The 18108-nt window shown below is 48.4% G+C and overlaps 1 protein-coding gene across 3 annotated transcripts in view; it reads left to right on the top strand.

Annotated features, from left to right (window-relative positions):
• The window catches only part of TOX2 (TOX high mobility group box family member 2), a 177949-nt gene that overhangs the window by 89810 nt on the left and 70031 nt on the right, over nucleotides 1-18108 (top strand). For all 3 annotated transcript variants that reach the window (XM_066561666.1, XM_066561665.1, XM_066561668.1), the window contains exon 3: nucleotides 12832-13077. In XM_066561666.1, the coding sequence (XP_066417763.1) occupies nucleotides 12832-13077 (246 nt within the window). The remainder of the gene's footprint in view (nucleotides 1-12831; nucleotides 13078-18108) is intronic.

Raw genomic sequence — 18108 nt, 5'->3', positions numbered from 1 at the left:
AGCTCATTATGCAAGTTCAGTATGCCACGAGACAAAAAAGGCAATTATGTAAAACCTGTTCTCAAATAATTCCCTGAAATGCATGATGTTCTTGAGTAGAATATGATATTCCTTGTATTCACTTCCAGGAGAGATCCTAGGAAAGAAAAAAATGGGTTTATATTTGTCTGGCCTAGTCAGTCTAATTTTAGATCCCACTGGCTGCTGTCTCACTGGATGTACAGTGCCTTTAATACATTTTAAAACCAGGCAAAAATCATTATAAACAATGTTAAGGAGGCTGATTGTGAGGCAGATGACAGAGGCAGCTCTTTGCCAAGGTGGAGCAGAGCTTGCACATCTCCTGGCTGTGCCTGGAGCTCTGCCACGTTGGCTCTGAGAGCCTGGGGAAGAACAGCCACAGAAACAGCAGGGAAAGGGAACAGCAGGGAAAGGGAACAGCAGGGAAAGGAAACAACAGGGAAAGGAAACAGGCAAGGGAAAGGAAACAGCAGGGAAAGGGAACAGGCAAGGGAAAGGAAACAGCAGGGAAAGGAAACAGCAGGGAAAGGAAACAGGCTGGGAAAGGAAACAGCAGGGAAAGGGAACAGCAGGGAAAGGAAACAACAGGGAAAGGAAACAGCAGGGAAAGGGAACAGGCAGGGAAAGGAAACAGGCAGGGGAAGGAAACAGCAGGGGAAGGAAACAGGCAGGGGAAGGAAACAGGGGAAGGAAACAGCAGGGAAAGGGAACAGGCAGGGAAAGGGAACAGCAGGGAAAGGGAACAGCAGGGAAAGGAAACAGGCAAGGGAAAGGAAAAAGCAGGGAAAGGAAACAGGCAAGGGAAAGGAAACAGGCAGGGAAAGGGAACAGGCAGGGGAAGGAAACAGGCAAGGGAAAGGGAGCAGTTCCTTCAGCAGCCTGGGGAGGTAAGGAAACATAGGTGAGCTGAGCTGCTGCTCTGGGTCACCCAGGAGCAGCTGAGCATCAAAGGTGCCCCCCAGCCCAGCCCTGCACGTGGAGCACAACCAAGGGTTTGCAGAGCCCTGGGTATTGCTGATGTTCGTGTAAACCAACACTGAATTCTTCTGCAAATGCTGTCAGCAGAGGTTGTTAGGACAAGGAAGGATGTTTAGGACCCTCTGTGGACAAATGGTTTTATGAAACACACATTTTTTGTAAAATGTGTACAAGAGAGACCTTTCTGAGCTGTTAGGTTTGGTTGGAACCATCCAGGCTTTGGGAAGAGCTGTGCCTGCAGGAGTGCATGGGATCTACAGGAGATGGGAGAAGGTCTGTAAAGCTTAAAGCTATAAACATCCCAGCAGGAATTGAGCCTTAAAATCCCATCTGGACAGGGTTGGAGCCACCTGGGGTACAGGGAGGTGTGGCAGGGAGCAGAGCTGGGTGAGCTTTCAGGTCTCTCCCAGCCCAAACCCCTCAGTGATTCCAGGATCTCTGTATCCAGCAGTCTCTGTGCAGGGATGTGGTGCTGTGTCACAGACATATTTTATGAAAAATCCTTTTGCCAGAATCTTTTCTCCTGAAAAGCTGAGAAGCTTCAGCTTCTCCATGTTTTGCTGCTTTGGAATGTGATTTGGAGAATTGTTTACCCAGCACGGGAAACTGTTTTTACTTGATGACCAATGGCAGCCACCTGTGTCGAGGCTGTGAGCAGTCACAAAATTTTATTATTCCATTCCTTTCTATTCCTTTCAAGCCTTCTGATGATTCTATTCTTTTAGTATAGTTTTAAAATATCATTTTCTATTAATATAATATATATCATAAAATAATAAATCAGCCTTCTGAAACATGGAGTCAAGATTCTCATCTCTTCCCTCACCCTAAGACCCCTGTGCACACCACCACAGTGCTGCCATACAGAGGTGGCACCTGGTGGCATCAGGAGGTGGCTCTGGAGGGACAGCTGGCCCTCGTGGAGCTCCCTCTGGGACATGTGGGGCACTGGCAGGGTCCTGCCCTGCTCTCTCCTATGAGGCAGCTGCTCCTTGCCATGCAAGCAGGAAAGGCAGAGATGGGTGTTTACATTTTTCTTCCTCTTTATTCCTGGGGGTATCTACTTCCAAAACTCATTTTTGTCTGTGTCACCAGGGAATTAGGGGTCTGTCTGTCTCTGTTTCCTCAAGAGGATAAACACAGCACTCCTAATCCTCTCTGCACCCCTGCCTGCTGCACTGCTGCCCCTTCCATCCATATCTGCCTTTATGGAAACCGTAACCTTTGCTTGAACCAGAGATTTTCCTGAACAAGAGCCCTTTGGGATCTGAGTGGGCTTTCCTTGATACATTTTTAATAAACACAATAATTTGACTGCAAACCCATTACCTATCCCCTGTTTGTTCTATGGGATAGTCATTTCCATGCCTGCAAAAGCCACTAACTCACAGGGCAATCAAAGGAGGAATGACAAGCAGGATAAAATTGGTCTGTGTTGTGATAAACCCGTCCATCTTCACCTCGTGCTCTGGAGCTTTATGGACTGCCTATAAATAATGGCCTCAAAAAGATATTAAATCTTTAGAAAAAAATCAAGCCTAATTGTAACTATATTTTTGTTTTCCATTTTGGTTTATGTACAGTATATGACTTCTGCAGAGACATTTTTATTCCCAGGAAAATGACAGGCCAACAAGAAGCCATAATTGCACTGATTTTTAGAAGTGCCTGCATTACTACAGATCTGATGTACTGCAAGACATGAATCAGAAAAATTCTATTAAAAAATCTCTTGAATGGCTGACACAGGAGTATTATCCATGATGATTAATTTGACTTGGTCATTATGAACACAGACAAGTCTGACAAAATTGCATTTCATTCCCTACTGAATTCATAAAATCACTATACACATAATAAGAAGTTATAGTTCCCTGCTATCCACTATTCTTGACAGGATTCCAGTTCTGGATAAGATACTGATTAAAAAAAAAATAGAGGGAGAGAGAGAGTTGGGAGCCTTTTTAAAAGCCTACAATAAGGCTGATTTCTTTTGCTCTAAATTGTTCATAGAACTCCATTATTTTTAGCTTTTTTTGGTGAAGTGGTGATGCAGGTCAAGAGCAGCTTGGACAATATCAAACCTGACTGTGAACTTGTGGTGCCATGGGAGGGGATGCAGCAGAATGGCCAGGCTGAATCTCAGGGAGTTTCTGTCCTTCAGATAATTATAAATAACTGGTACCTTATTCTTCATTTCCCACCCACACAACAGACAGGTTGAGGCCAGAGAGTCCTGGCAATGTTGCTTCTGGCCTTAAAAATATGTATGTAAAATATGCATGTAAAATAACCCCCAAAATGCAGAATTGGATGCAAGCCTCCAGTTTTTTGGTTTTTTTTATTTTAGCAAGAACTGAGATTTTCTGTTCCCTGTGGATATTTTTCCCTTCATAGCCCCTTCCTGCTGAGCACCACACCACAGCCTTCCCTTTGCCACTGTGGCAACTTCCCAAGGACATCCAAGGTTATTAGGACAAGCAAGGATGTTTAGGACCCTCTGTGGACAAATCTTTTATGAAACACACATTTTTTGTAAAATGTGTACAAGAGAGACCTTTCTGAGCTGTCAGATTTGGTTGAAACCATCCAGGCTTTGGGAAGAGCTGTGGCTGCAGGAGTGCATGGGATCTACAGGAGATGGGAAAAGGTCAACTCATGAGAAGTTTAAAGGTATAAACATCCTGCTGATTCAAAGGTGAAGCCATCCAGAAGAGCTGGGACTGAGCTGGGAGTGGATTTGTGCTGCAGTTGTGGTGTCTGTAGAGTCTGCATCAGAGCAATGCCCACGGGGTGGGGAGGTGGGGGTTTGATCTTTGGGACAACCAGCACTTGCTTGGGGTTTATGGAGAGAATGATCTCTGCTCTGGGGACAGGCTGGGAGAGCTGGGGGTGCTCACCTGGAGAGGGGAAGGCTCCAGGGAGAGCTCAGAGCCCCTTGCAGGGCCTGAAGGGGCTCCAGGAGAGCTGGAGAGGGGCTGGGGACAAGGCATGGAGGGACAGGACCCAGGGAATGGCTCCCAGTGCCAGAGGGCAGGGATGGATGGGATATTGGGAATTGTTCCCTGGGAGGGTGGGCAGGCCCTGGCACAGGGTGCCCAGAGAAGCTGGGGCTGCCCCTGGATCTCTGGCAGTGCCCAAGGCCAGGCTGGATGGGGCTGGGAGCTCCCTGGGACAGTGGGAGGTGTCCCTGCCTGTGTTAGGGGGTTTTGAAAAAGATGAACTTTGAGGTTCTTTCCAACCCAAACCATTCAGTGTTTCTATGATTTTAAACCCCTCCACTCTGGATATGCAAGAGGAGAACACACAGGAGGAAGAGCCCCCTTTCCCACAGGTTCCCTGCTGCTCTGCTGTGCCCCAGCCTCTTGCTGAATATTGTGCAGACACTTCCAGGGCACATTTCTGCTCAGGCAAGAACTCATTTTCTCTTTTCAACAGCATTTCCCTAGTAAAAAACCTGAGCATGTGAAAATTAATGTAGCAGGGCCTGGGAACACTTCAAAGACAATTTGTAGATTGTATGTGACTGACTGTTAATAAATACTTCTTTCCAGTATTTATCCACCTCTCCCCACATAATTCATTGACCCTGGTATTCACACAGATCTCTGGGTGTGAGGATGAGGCAAATCAATTTCCATTCCTAAAACCCAGAGCTGCTGATGCAGAAAATCAGCCCTGCTTCACTTCTTGGCAAGAATCCCTGGATTTGGGGGATCCCAGGTGTGAACAAGAGCCCTCTGCCATCCCTGCCTGCAGAGGGGTGATGGAAGGGGCAACCCCCCTGGGCACCCCACAGCAAGCACCCATCCATTCTGTGCTGGCCCAGAGCATTTCTCTGGAGTTTGCAATGTCCCAAGGGAATTCCACTTTCTCCTGCCAGCTCAGCTGACATTTCTGTCCCTGTGTCTTCAGTGCCATGAGATGAGCAGAAAACCCCTCTGGTTTCTGTGCAGGAGAAATGTATCAAAATCCCTTCTTGCAAATAGGATTGTGCCTGTGTGAGTAATGGGGGTAGTGGGAGAGGAGACCAAAGGCTTTTCAGGAAATACAGGCAGCTGGTCCTCAGGAAGCTTGGATTTTACCTTTTTCCTTGTGTTTGGACTCTTTCTGTGGCTCAAGGTGTTCTCTCAAGCTGATCCTTGCAGTTGCTGTGACCAGTGGCACATTAGAGGTGCTGTAGGGAATGTGTGCTTCTCTGTCTCCTGACTGACACATCATCCAGCTTTGGAGAAATCAAGACACCCCCAAAACCACCTGGCTGCTTGTCTGCAGCTCCTTCCCTGTGTGGTGCTGGTGGCAGAGTGCTGTCCCTGGCACTGGGATGGGGGAATTGCCATCACAGCTCATGGGATGGGGTGGGCACCCCATAACCTCCCTGTGCTCCTTGTGCCCACCAGGAGCCCAAGCTGCAGCACCCCTCAGCATCACAAATATCAATGTTTTCCCAACTTTGCAGACTGGCCAGGCTGGTTTGGGTCTCTTTAGGCTCATCTCATCTCTAAAGCGTCAGCAGTGTCACTGAGCTTTTGCCTTAGCTTCAGGAAAAGCCCAGTTAGATGAGGGATGGCACAGAGTCCATGGTGGCTTGTGTCACCTGGATAGATTGCAGCAGCCTCCCTATTTCCTTGTACCTTCCCAAGAACAAATGTTCTCTCTCAGGCTCACATTTACTGCTGAATGCTTTTTGACAGGGCAAATATTTACCTGCAATAATACTACAAATCTTTATCCCTCTCACTGTGAAGAACATTTCTCTGAATCAATGCTTGGCTGCAACTCCTGGATCCTCAGGGATAATCACACAGAACAGGACTCAGTGGAGAATTGGGGTCACTGGACATTTGCCATGCTGCCAAGGAGGAGAAAGGTGTCCCAGGTCCTTGGCCAAGCCATGTCCTGTGTGATTAACACCAACATGCAGTGCAGAGATGGTGCTGCCTGCCTGTGGGGTGGTTTGTAAAGGAGGGGAAAGGCAAGAGGAAGCTGAAGGCATCATTTATAGACATGCCCAGCACTTGTCCCTCCCTCCTGAGTCACCTGCATGAGGATCTGCAGTGTCCTTTGAGCATGGCTCTGCCACGGCTTTGGCTGGGTGACAGCTGTCCCTCAGAGCTGTGTGACATTCTGACACCTGGATGTCCTGGGCTGGTCACAGCTGGTCCCTCAGAGCTGTGTGACATTCAGACACCTGGATGTCCTTGGTTGGCTCACAGCTGGTCCCTCAGAGCTGTGTGACATTCAGACACCTGGATGTCCTTGGTTGGGTCACAGCTGGTCCCTCAGAGCTGTGTGACATTCTGACACCTGGATGTCCTTGGTTGGGTCACAGGTGGTCCCTCAGAGCTGTGTGACATTCTGACACCTGGATGTCCTTGGCTGGCTCACAGCTGGTCCCTCAGAGCTGTGTGACATTCTGACACCTGGATGTCCTTGGCCCACCCTCCCCTTCGCTGCAGTGCTGGGGATGCTCCCCAGGCTCAGGGGGTTCAGTTTTGGGATGGCTGCTGGGAGCTTGCTGGGGTTTGGCTTCATTTACAGTCTAGGAGCATGTGCAGCACAGGAGCAAAAGGTGAAGCAGCTGCAGCATCAAGGGTGGTTTTGGGTCCATGGCAGGGGGTGAGCAGGGTCACTGTGCCCTTCAGGCCACAAGCCCCAGATGTGCTCTGTGTTGGCAGCACAGGGGCCACCTGCCATGGACAGACATGTGCCCAGAGCTGCCTCCCACCTGAGAGCCCTCTCCTGCACATCCTGGACACCTGGGATGCCTCCTGTCCATCTCTGCCTCCCTGTCCTGAAAAGCAGCAGGGAAAGCAACAAGTCTGGGAGGTCTTGGCGGGTTGTCCCTGTGGTGGGGAGCAGCATTGGCAGGAGACCACCCTGGGGTGTCTCCAAGAGCTGCAGGGGCTCTTGGCAGCTCAGCAGTGGGGCCTGGCTGTGCAGGCCAGCCCCTGATCTTGCAAGGGCTTCAGGAATTCTGCCTTTCCTCTCAAATCATTCCCAATATCATGTCCCCAGCCCCGTGCTGTGAGCTGGGAGGGAGCAGCCAGTTCTGACTCCTCTTGGTGCTGGACATGGCCTGGGTGTCACTTTGCCAGGCACCAGAGCCTTTCTCCCCATTCCAACACCCCCCAACATCACCTCCCCTCCAGTTCTCTGTCTTCTGACCCTCAACCTGCTGTTGGATGGAGATGGTGCAGGGACCCCTGCTCAGACTTGGATTTCAAGATGGAATAAGTGTTTTAAAGTACAGTTTTGCTACTCTGTGAGGTTGGTTGTACCTGGTGTGATGCCATCCTGTGCAAGCATGGGGCAGAACCAGGTTTATGAGGTGCTGAGGCCCTGGCACAGGGTGCCCAGAGCAGCTGGGGCTGCCCTTGGGTCCCTGGCAGTGTCCAAGGCCAGGTTGGATGGAGCTTGGAACACCCTGGGATAGTGGAAGGAGGCAGGATAGTGGATAGTGCCATGGCAGGAGGTTTGGAATGAGATGATCCTTCAGGTCTCTTCCCGGACTATTTTGAGTCCATGATAACCCTGGGGCCATGCTCAGGGCAGTTGGATCCTGTACAACCCCTACAGCTGGTGCACAGGGATCCCTGTGGGACTGAGGGCAGGGAGGGCACTCAGAGGAGGGGCAGTGTCCCCTCTGTGATGGACCTGGCTCCATCCTGTGTCTCCACCCCACTGCAGGGGTTCCCTGCTCCAAGCAGCCCCCGGCATCTGCCCGGCAGCACCAGCCACGAGAGGGTTTGCAAGAAGAGCCTTGTTGTTTCAGCTGATTGCAGTGTTTTAATTTGAAGAGGAATAATGTGTAATCACAACAACTGTCATCTGTTTGACAGTGGAAAATCCTGGAGCCTTTTTTGTGCACAGTAAATGGGCAGCCATTCAGCAGCACGAGCTGCTCCACGCTCGGAGCCCTGGTGGGATGAATGGCTTCAGACCAGCCCGCTAATCTAATTTGTAATGTATCCTTAGAACCCATAATTGGCTGTTTAATTTAATTCAAATTAACATAAGAATAGGAAATATAATCTGCCACAGAGCCCACATGGTGGTGGAGAGGAGCTGGGTGCTGCTGCTGAGGGGTTGAGGGCACGGATGTGTGCACACCGTGTGGGGACAGAGGTGTCACTGTGGACACACCAACATGCACTGTGTGTGACAATAAATCACCCTTTTCCCAGCCTTCTGAGTGTCTGTGTGCCTCATCTCCCCTCCTTATCTCTCTGACCATCTATTTCAAGCAGACTGGAGTGAGGGCAGCCTGCTCTGGGTAGCACAGGGTGTGAAAGCTGGCAGGCACCGACGCTGATTATGTTGATTGGATATTGTCTAATCTGATTTTGATTGTGTACAGCTTTGATTGTAATTTTGATACGTCTGCAAAATGCTGTAGCTGTTGGGAAAGCTTTGTGATTTAAACAGGTCTTTTTTTTTCTTTTCTCTTTTTTTTTTTCCCCTGGGTTGAATAGAACAGAGGCAGAAACGTGCCTGGGGGTGAGCAGAGTGCTGGGGCTTTGGCACCCTGTACAAAACCACCTCAAAGCCCTTGGGTGAGCTGTTCTGCAGCAACACAGGGGACTTGTAGTTTTGAAGACAGCTTTAGGAAACTTTGAGTGGGTTTTACATAATTTAGTTAAGTACAGCAAAGCCACTTGCTTATATACCTGATACCAAAGTAAACCAGCTGGAGGAACAAGTTTGCTGTGCGCTGATTTATTTAAATCCCTTTCTGTAAAGCATGGAGAGAAATCCTCTTAAATAACTGGGAAAGAATCAGTGTACCTCGAGGAGTGGAGCCCAAATGGAAACACAGCTACAAAACATGTTAAATGGGATCTCTCTGTCTGCCTTGAGTACATCCCCTCAGCCCACTGCTTCCCTGGATCATAACAATGACAGACAGAAGCTGCCTGGAACAAGAGCTGGGCTTGAGTTTCCCCTGAACAGTAACAGTGGGTACAGAGCTGTCATGGTTCAGGCTCTCTCTTGTGTTTCTGTTGTGCTCCTGTTTCCCTACAGCCAGTGGGAATCTCAGGTAAACGTAAAGGTTTGGGTCAGATATGCAGAACCTGCTCTTGAATCACAGAATCATCAAATGGGTTGGGTTGGAAGGGACCTTAAGGCTCATCTCATTCCAATTCCCTGCCATGGGCACTGTCCCAGGCTGCTCCAAGCCCTGTCCAGCCTGGCCTTGGGCACTGCCAGGGATCCAGGGCAGCCCCAGCTGCTCTGGGCACCTGTGCCAGGGCCTGCCCACCCTCACTGGGAAGGATTTCTTCCCAATATCTAACCCTGCCCTCTGTCACTGTGAAGCCACTGCCCTCCTTCCCATCTCTCCAGCTCTTGGAGCCTCTTTAGGCACTGGAAGGGGCTCTGAGCTCTCCCTGGAGCCTTCTTCTGGCTGAAAAACCCCAGCTCTCCCAGCCTGGCTCCAGAGCTGAGGGGCTCCAGCCCTTGGAGCATCTCCATGGCCTCCTGAAGCTCCAACAGTTCCATGTCCTTCCCCTGTGTGAGCCCCCAGAGCTGCAGGCAGCCCCACAGGGCAGAGAGGGGAGCAGAGAGGCAGGGTCCCCTCGCTGCCCACGTGTGGGGTGAGCCTGGCACACGGGGGGTTCTGTGCCAGGGCACAGGGCTGGCCCCTGTCCAGCCTTTCCCCCACCAGAATCCCCAAGCCCTTCTCTCACAGGGCTGTTCTCAATGTTTTCCTCTCCTGACTGAATCGCCCTGGCACAGGAGCAGCTCCTTGAACTTGGACTTGTTGAACCTCCTTAAGTTCCTGTGGCCACACTTGTCCAGCTTGTCCAGGTCCCCCTGGATGTCGTCCTGTCCTTCTGCTCTTTTTGTTCCATTCTGCTGCAGGAGGTGAGAGGTGTGGGCTCAGCTTAGCAGAGGATGAGCCTCTTCCAGCCCCAGCTGTGGGGTGAGGCAGGAGTGCCCCCTGCTCTGACACCCCATGGTTCTCCCTGGCAATGCCCTTTCACCAATCCACAGATCCCTCCTTGCTCCCTGCTGCCTCTCCCACTGACTGCTGTGCTCCAGTTAAACACAGGCTTTATTTTATTTTATTTTATTTTATTTTATTTTATTTTATTTTATTTTATTTTATTTTATTAAGGACTTTCTCCCCCACAGTGTGTGGTGATAAGGAGCACAAATCCGGGGGTGAGCTCTGGGACAATGGATTATTAAAGCCTACAGTGCTTAACTGGTTTTTTTAACATCTGGGGTTTTGCTCTTAAATCAAGTATTAAGTCCAAATCCAACCATGAAACTAGGTGATCTGGGAAATTTAGCTTTAGCTAAATGTGTGTAATGCTATAGCTAATCAGAATTTCATATGCTATAATAATAGGTGAAACAGTGGATGTTTAGAATAAGCTTCCTCTGCCAGAGACTCATTATATTCTGTGTTGGTAATTAATAATTTTGGATAGATTCACACATTATGAAGAAAAAATGGTTTTGTCTGAAGTGAAAATGATTGCACAGGTGCGATAACAGATTTTTATAGCAATGGGAATGCTTAGAAGTAAACAAGGCATGAGAAAACATGGGGAGCAGACAGAGTTCCAACATCTCTGCATGCTCGTGTCACCTCGAGAGAGTGTCAGCAGGGAGGTGAGGCAATGCTTTTCCAAATGAAATTTGGGAGGGGATCTAAGGAAGGACAAATCTCCATGAGTGGTGGAGTCACACAGGCTTTCTTTAAAGGGTTTTTAAAGAGTGATGGCTGTGTTTCTAAATCCCCCTCCCTCGTTGTAGCTCCTGTGCTGGAGTTTTTGAGGATTCTGAGGGAGTTAGGATGAGAGAGAATGGGTTTAACTTGACAGAGGGCAGGTTAAATTCGATATTAGGGGAAAATGCTTTACTGTGAGGGTGGGCAGGCCCTGGCACAGGGTGCCCAGAGCAGCTGTGGCTGCCCCTGCATCCCTGGCAGTGTCCAAAGCCAGGCTGGACAGGGCTGGAAGCACCCTGGGACAGTGAAAGGTGTCCCTGTACCAGGGATGGGACTGGATGGGCTTTAACATCCCTTGTAACCCAAACTCTTCCATAATTCTGTGAATTTTGATCCTAAGTAATTGTTGTTTCTACAGCTCTAATTCTCAGAAAAGCTCTTTAAAATACCAGCAGTATGTTGAGAGCTGAGCTGGGTGCCCAGATGGAGGCCTGGCCTAGGAGGGCAGCAGCTGGTCAGGGGCAGCCCTGCCCTTCCATGGCTGTGCTCCAGGTGTGGGGGTTTCTGCCGAGGCTTTTGGGACTCAGAGATGAGCAGGGATGCAGTGAGGGAGCAGGGAGCAGGGGGATGGAGCCTCCAGGGGCTCCATGGTGTGTTCCTGATGGATGGAACAGTGCTGCCACACTCACACCCTGGCTCCTACCTCGTTACAACCTGGTGGGCAGGACTGGAGGTGCCTTTTTTATCACAACAAACCCATTTCCACTGGAATCTGTATTTCTTAGAGAAACAGTCATTTTTCTTTGCCGAAGCAGCAAGGCAGTGATGATTTGAGGAATAAGGACTTTACAATTAAAAATTGTAAAGCAGGTATGTTTTATTCCAGCTGGGACACATGGGGGATATTTCCATCAAAACCATTGGGGGTATTTCCACCAAAGACATGGAGATGTTTCCACCAAAGATATGGGGGTATTTCCACCAAAGACATGGAGATGTTTCCACCAAAGACATAGGGATGTTTCCACCAAAGACATAGGGATATTTCCACCAAAGACATGGAGGCATTTCCACCAAAGACATGGGGGTATTTCCACCAAAGACATGGGGGTATTTCCACCAAAGACATGGAGATGTTTCCACCAAAGACATGGGGGTATTTCCACCAAAGACATGGAGACATTTCCACCAAAGACATTTGGGATATTTCCACCAAAGACATGGGAATATTTCCAGCAAAGACATGGGGGTATTTCCACCAAGGACATTGGGAATATTTCCACCAAAGACATGGAGCTATTTCCACCAAAGATATTTGGGACATTTCCACCAAAGACATTTGGGATATTTCCACCAAGGACATTTGGGATATTTCCACCAAGGACATTGGGGATATTTCCACCAAAGACATGGGGGTATTTCCACCAAGGACATTGGGGATATTTCCACCAAAGACATGGGGGTATTTCCACCAAGGACATTGGGGATATTTCCACCAAAGACATGGGGGTATTTCCACCAAGGACATTGGGGATATTTCCACCAAGGACATGGGGGTATTTGCACCAAAGACCTGCATGCCTGGTGAGACAAATTTTAGGTTTAAATACACATTGATCACCCAAGTCCACATCTTGCTGCCCACCCATTCCCTGCCCAGAGTCTACCCAGAGTGGTGCCACACCTCCTGGTGGTTGTGGGTGGGTGTCTTTGATGAAGTAACCTCATCTTCCTTGATGTTCTCTGCTTGACCCTTTCTTCTAGGCAGGCACAGTGGAGGTTTGGCTTCCTCTCAGGTCAGTTTGTCCTGGCCAAAATCAGGAGCTCCTTAAGCAAAAGGTTCTGCTTTATGGGTTTCAACAATACCTAAGTCTTGCTTTGCTGAGTTTTCTTATCTTTACAGCCTTTATCTATCACCTAAATTCTTATGTGTTCTGTTACAAGTTGTCTCTACCTTTACATTCACATTACAAACTGTCTTCTGTACTTTTGCAGGTTTGTTAAATAAGCAAATTTGTTAAATGAATTTATTTATATTTCTGTTATTTCAATATATTTCTGTTTTCCTCCACATGCCTAAGTACATTATAAAATTCTGAATTTTCATACCTATCAGTGACATGTTGCAAACTGTCTCTTTGGTGTTTCAGACGTACAACAGTCAGAATGAGAACAACGAGGACTACGAGATCCCTCCCATAACGCCTCCCAACCTCCCTGACCCATCCCTCCTGCACTTGGTGGAGCATGAAACTGGATACCACTCTCTGTGCCACAGCCTCCCTCCCAACAGCCTGATCCCAGCCTATCCCTACCAGAACATGGACCTGCCGGCCATCATGGTGTCCAACATGTTGAGCCAGGATGGGCACCTCCTCTCCAGCCAGCTGCCCACGGTCAGTGCCTCTCCTTTCACCCAAAGCACTCTGTGTTTCCAGCAGTGAGCTGAGCTCATCACTGTTGGTGATGGGCTGTTTGCCATGAGGGCTGGGAGGAGCTGGGGTGTCAGTGTGGTCACCCTGCTCATGGTGGCAGTTTTATGCTTCCTTTGGTGTCCTCCTGAGCCTCGTTAACCACTCAGGATCAGGGAAAAGGGTTTTGCCCCCCCCCCCGTGTGGAACATCCTCCTGTTGTCTTTTCCACCAGTTTGGAAACGAAGCTTGAGATAATTTTAGTAAGGAGGTAATATTTTGGGGGCTGGGCTCTTTCTCCAGCAGCACTGACACAACCAGAGCACACAGCCTCGAGCTGCACCAAGGGAAATACAGGCTGGAGATTGGGAAAAAGTTTTTCATGGAAAGGGTGATAAAGTTCTGGCATGGCTGCCCAGGGAGGTGGTGGAGTCCCCATCCCTGGGGGTGTTTAACAAAGCCTGGATGTGGCACTGGGTGCCAGGGTTCAGTTGAGTGCTTGGGGCTGGGTTGGACTCGGTGGTCTTGAAGGTCTCTTCCAGCCTGGTCATTCTGGGAATTCTGTGACTATAAAGGGGATTTTTATTTGAAGAATTTCAGGGGCAGTTATGGAAAGATGTCCATAAAAGGCCACCCTCACAGGGGTGAGTACATTTTTATAGGTTTTAGGAAATTAGCATAATTGATAAAAAGCACCAATTAGCAGCACAAGTGGTGAGGCAATTCCCTCCCCCCCCCAGGTCAAGCCCCTTCTCTGGAGTCCCCCTTGGCACTGGTTGTGCTCTGTCCATGGAATGGATCTCCAAGAGTTGCTCATGGCCTTGGTTCCCAGGAAGAACCAAGGCACCACTGGGGTCCTGAACCCCTCAGGGCTTGGAGCTCTGGAACTTGGTTTGTCCTTCTGCCTAGGGAAAGGCCTTGGAAAATTACTGGGAAAATCAGTCACTAATACAATGGGCTACAGAGCTATGAATATATGTTTTGTGGTGTTTGTGAGGGGTCCCCAGGATGAGGTGAGAGATGAGAATCTGACTCCAAGTTCTCAGAAGGCTGATTTATTATGAGATATGGTATTATATTATATTATATTATATTATATTATATTATATTTATTATGTTATAAGAAATGCTATACTAAAACTATACTAAACAATAGAGGAAAGGATACATCAGAAGGATACAAGAGGAATGAGAAAAGGATACAAGAATGAATAATAAAAACTCGTGACAGACCAGAGACCCGACACAGCTGGACCCTGATTGGTCATTAAATTAAAACAATTTCACATGCTGGGTAAACAATTCTCCAAATCACATTCCAAAGCAGCAAAACATGGAGAAGCTGAGGCTTCTCATCTTGCCAGGAGAAGAAATCCTGGTGAAGGGATTTTTCAGAAAATATCACAGTGACAAATATGTGTGAAGAATACAGAGAACATATAAAAGAAAAAAAGGCAAAACCAAAAGGACATCACTCCCTGAAAAGCAAGCAAAGTGCATGTGCCCCATCCCCTATGGCAAGGTGGCCAGCCATAGCCCCAATGTCCTTTCTTTTCCTCCCTGTCACCCCTGTGCCACGGCAGGGTGGCAGCAGCAGGAGGAGCAGGGATGGAGGGAGAGCTCTGCTATCGATTCCAGGGGGAACAGGATCCCTCCCTGCTCTCTCAAACTCCAACTGCCTCACGCCTGGCAAGGGGACACCTTGCAAAGTTTCAAATGACCCGTGCAGGGATAAACAAGGCAGGGATAATGAAGTAAAGTGAAGCTCTGGGAAGAAACTCCAGGGCTAATTAGAGCTTACAGTGCTTCTGCATCAGCAGCACTGAGGAAAGGTTGGGGCTTGATTTTGACAGTGATATTGAATTGATACTGCTGCTGTTTAATACCATTTTTCTCTCCAGCAGCTTCAGCCCCGTGGTTGGTTTTTGACATTGTTTCTCTCTAAGATCATTGATTTTGAATGTCATTGATATCAAACAGAGTTAATTTTACTTAGAGAGCGTGGCTGGGAGCCTGACTCTGCCTAGCTGGGGAAGGCTTGGTGTTGATTGCTTCAATAGATAAGGGTCTGAAAGGTAGTGATATTTAAATATTTAAATGGGATATTATCTCTTAGTCTAGGAAAATCCCAAGGCTTTCTGAAGTCCTGATGAGCCTCTGAGTTTCATTGTTAGTGTGTTTGAGAGAAATATCATGTTCTGCCCATCAATATTGAACAGAGGCATATTTCTATGGAATTAAATATTACTGAGGGCTCTGTGTTACCTTTTAGGTTCTGAGGTGATTAAAACATTCATTTCTGAGACAGAAAGAGTCAATTTCAGATGAAACATTTTTCCCTGGTTTAATTTAAAGCACAGCCCCTTTGCCTGACCCTATTTTCATAACACGATAATTTTATCCCGTGTTGATTGTCTCATTTTTGAGAGGTGATATTGCACTTATAAATCACTTTCTAAAACACCTAAAGAAAAAAAGTAGAGGGGGATTTATTAAGCAGCTTCTCTGTGTCTGAAATAATTTATTTTGGAGTAGTCCTTGGGAAATGTTCTCTTTCTTACTTTATGGTAGTGTTTTACAAATGCAGCTCAGTGATGATAAATCAGGGCTGAGCCACAGAAGATAAGAAGGGGACTTAGTGGGCTGTAAATGTAGAATAGAGAGATTAATATTTGTTTGCCCCTTACCACAAAAATAAAAAAAGTCCAGTGAACCCTGAATTTCCCAGGTGAGAGTGAACTGAAGCTGTTCCATTTTGGGCTGTGTTGCATCCTCAGAGGTCCCATCAGCAAAGGGGTCAGAGAGGGAGCTGTGTTGCAGCTCAGGTCAGAATTAAATCCTGCCTTATGCTCCCATCACAGCCTTATTTCCACTGAAGGGTGACACCTCCTGTCCCTTTTGGTGGGGAATCAAGTCCCCTTGGTGTCCCCCCAGTCTCCCTTGGCTGCAGCCCCAGCCCACGATGGCAGCGCTGCTCCCTGGGCACACCTGCAGCTCCTGCACAGCAGGGCACAGAAGAGCCCTGGAGAGAAAACACACTTTAAACTCATCTGGTTAATACCTAATAGCACCTTCCAGTGCCTACAGGGGCTCCAGGAGAGCTGGAGAGGGACTGGGGACAAGGCATGGAGGGACAGGACCCAGGGAATGGCTCCCAGTGCCAGAGGGCAGGGATGGATGGGAGATTGGGGAGAAATTGTTCCCTGTGAGGGTGGGCAGCCCTGGCACAGGGTGCCCAGAGCAGCTGGGGCTGCCCCTGGATCCCTGGCAGTGTCCAAGGCCAGGCTGGACAGGGCTGGGAGCAGCCTGGGACAGTGGGAGGTGTCCCTGCCATGGCAGGGGTGGAATGAGATGAGCTTTAAGGTCCCTTTCAACCCAAACTTTTCTGGGGCTTGTTTGCCAACACTCCCAGAAAGAGAGGGATGATTTCACCCAAGCAGTGATGGGAGGCCAGTCTGGGAGTGAGCCCTGCCTGCTCAGAGCTCAGAGGGGTGGCTCAGAGTGCAGAGGTTTTGGGTTTGTTCCAGGACCAGCACTGCAGATGCAAATGCTGGAGCCTCTCCCCTCCCTGCTGCTCTCTGCTGTAGCTCACACAGGTTTTTGCACACACAGCTATTTCCTGCCTTGGTTGCCATGTCTGTATGTTTGAATACAATGAGAAACAACAAGCAATTCATGGTAAAATGTTTAGACATTTGCCAGACTTCTGCTCTAAAAATGCAACTTGAGCCTTAGGATTTTTTTAAGTCAAAAAAGAAAAAAAAAAAAAAGAACAAATCTCTAACTGCTGATAAGACATGAGCCAGGACTCACTGAGAGCCATAGGATTGGTATTTTTTCCTGAGAGCTCAGAAGTGAATAAAGAAAATCCAGCTGCAGGTTGCTGTCCCCTCTGTGTGTGTCTCTTGTCCTGGGATGTCCTACATTACCCTCAGACTGCATTAAACCTCCCAGTGCCTCTCAAGGATTGCCCTACTGCTCTCACTGTGCAGGTGACCAGCCCCAAGGGACTTTAATCAGCACAGAAATTCCCATGGCAGGACAGGAGCTGGGAGTGAAGGAGGATTTGCTGTGTGTCAGCCCCTGCTCCTGGCCCAGCTCACCCAAGGGCTGTCACATGGAGACCCTGGAAACCCCAAATCCAGCATCCCTTCTGTTTGCTCTGGGCTGTCACATGGAGACCCTGGAAACCCCAAATCCAGCATCCCTTCTGTTTGCTCTGGGCTTTTAGATGGAGACCCTGGAAACCCCAAATCCAGCATCCCTTCTGTTTGCTCTGGGCTGTCACATGGAGACCCTGGAAACCCCAAATCCAGCATCCCTTCTGTTTGCTCTGGGCTTTCAGATGGAGACCCTGGAAACCCCAAATCCAGCATCCCTTCTGTTTGCTCATCCCTGCAGCAGCACCACCCAGAGCACCCTTCACACCACTGTCACCATGATATTTTCTGAAAAATCCCTTTGCCAGGATTTCTTCTCCTGGGAAGCTGAGAAGCTTCAACTTCTCCCTGTTTTGTTGCTTTGGAGATTGTTTATTCCAGCATGTGAATTGTTTTAATTTAATGACCAATCATGGTCCAGCTGTGTCAAGGCTCTGAGGAGTCACAGGTTTTTCTTTATCATTCTTGTTAAAACTTTTGATGAATCCTTTTATCTTTCCTTAGTATAGTTTTAGTATATAATTTCTTTTCATATCATATCATATCATATCATAATATAATAAATCAACCTTCTAAGAACTTGGAGTCAGATCCTCATCTCTTCCCTGATCCTGAGGACACTCACAACACCACACACCCCCACTTGGATCTGCCCATGGACCAGCTCCACATTTCCATGTCATGGCTCTTCACTGCTCTTTCTGTCACTTTATTTCCCCCTTTTTCCCCCCACCCATGAGTTTTTAGAAGTTAAGGGAGTTTTCAACCCCTGAATGGGGTGCAGGGAGCTGCAGAGCAGGGGAGCAGGGATGGATGGATGGATGGATGGATGGATGGATGGATGGATGGATGGATG

The sequence above is a fragment of the Molothrus aeneus genome, chromosome 17 (genome assembly GCF_037042795.1).
Source record: "Molothrus aeneus isolate 106 chromosome 17, BPBGC_Maene_1.0, whole genome shotgun sequence".
NCBI lineage: Eukaryota > Metazoa > Chordata > Aves > Passeriformes > Icteridae > Molothrus > Molothrus aeneus.
Note: the sequence above shows the minus strand (reverse complement) of the source record. Positions and strands in the feature narration are given on the sequence as shown.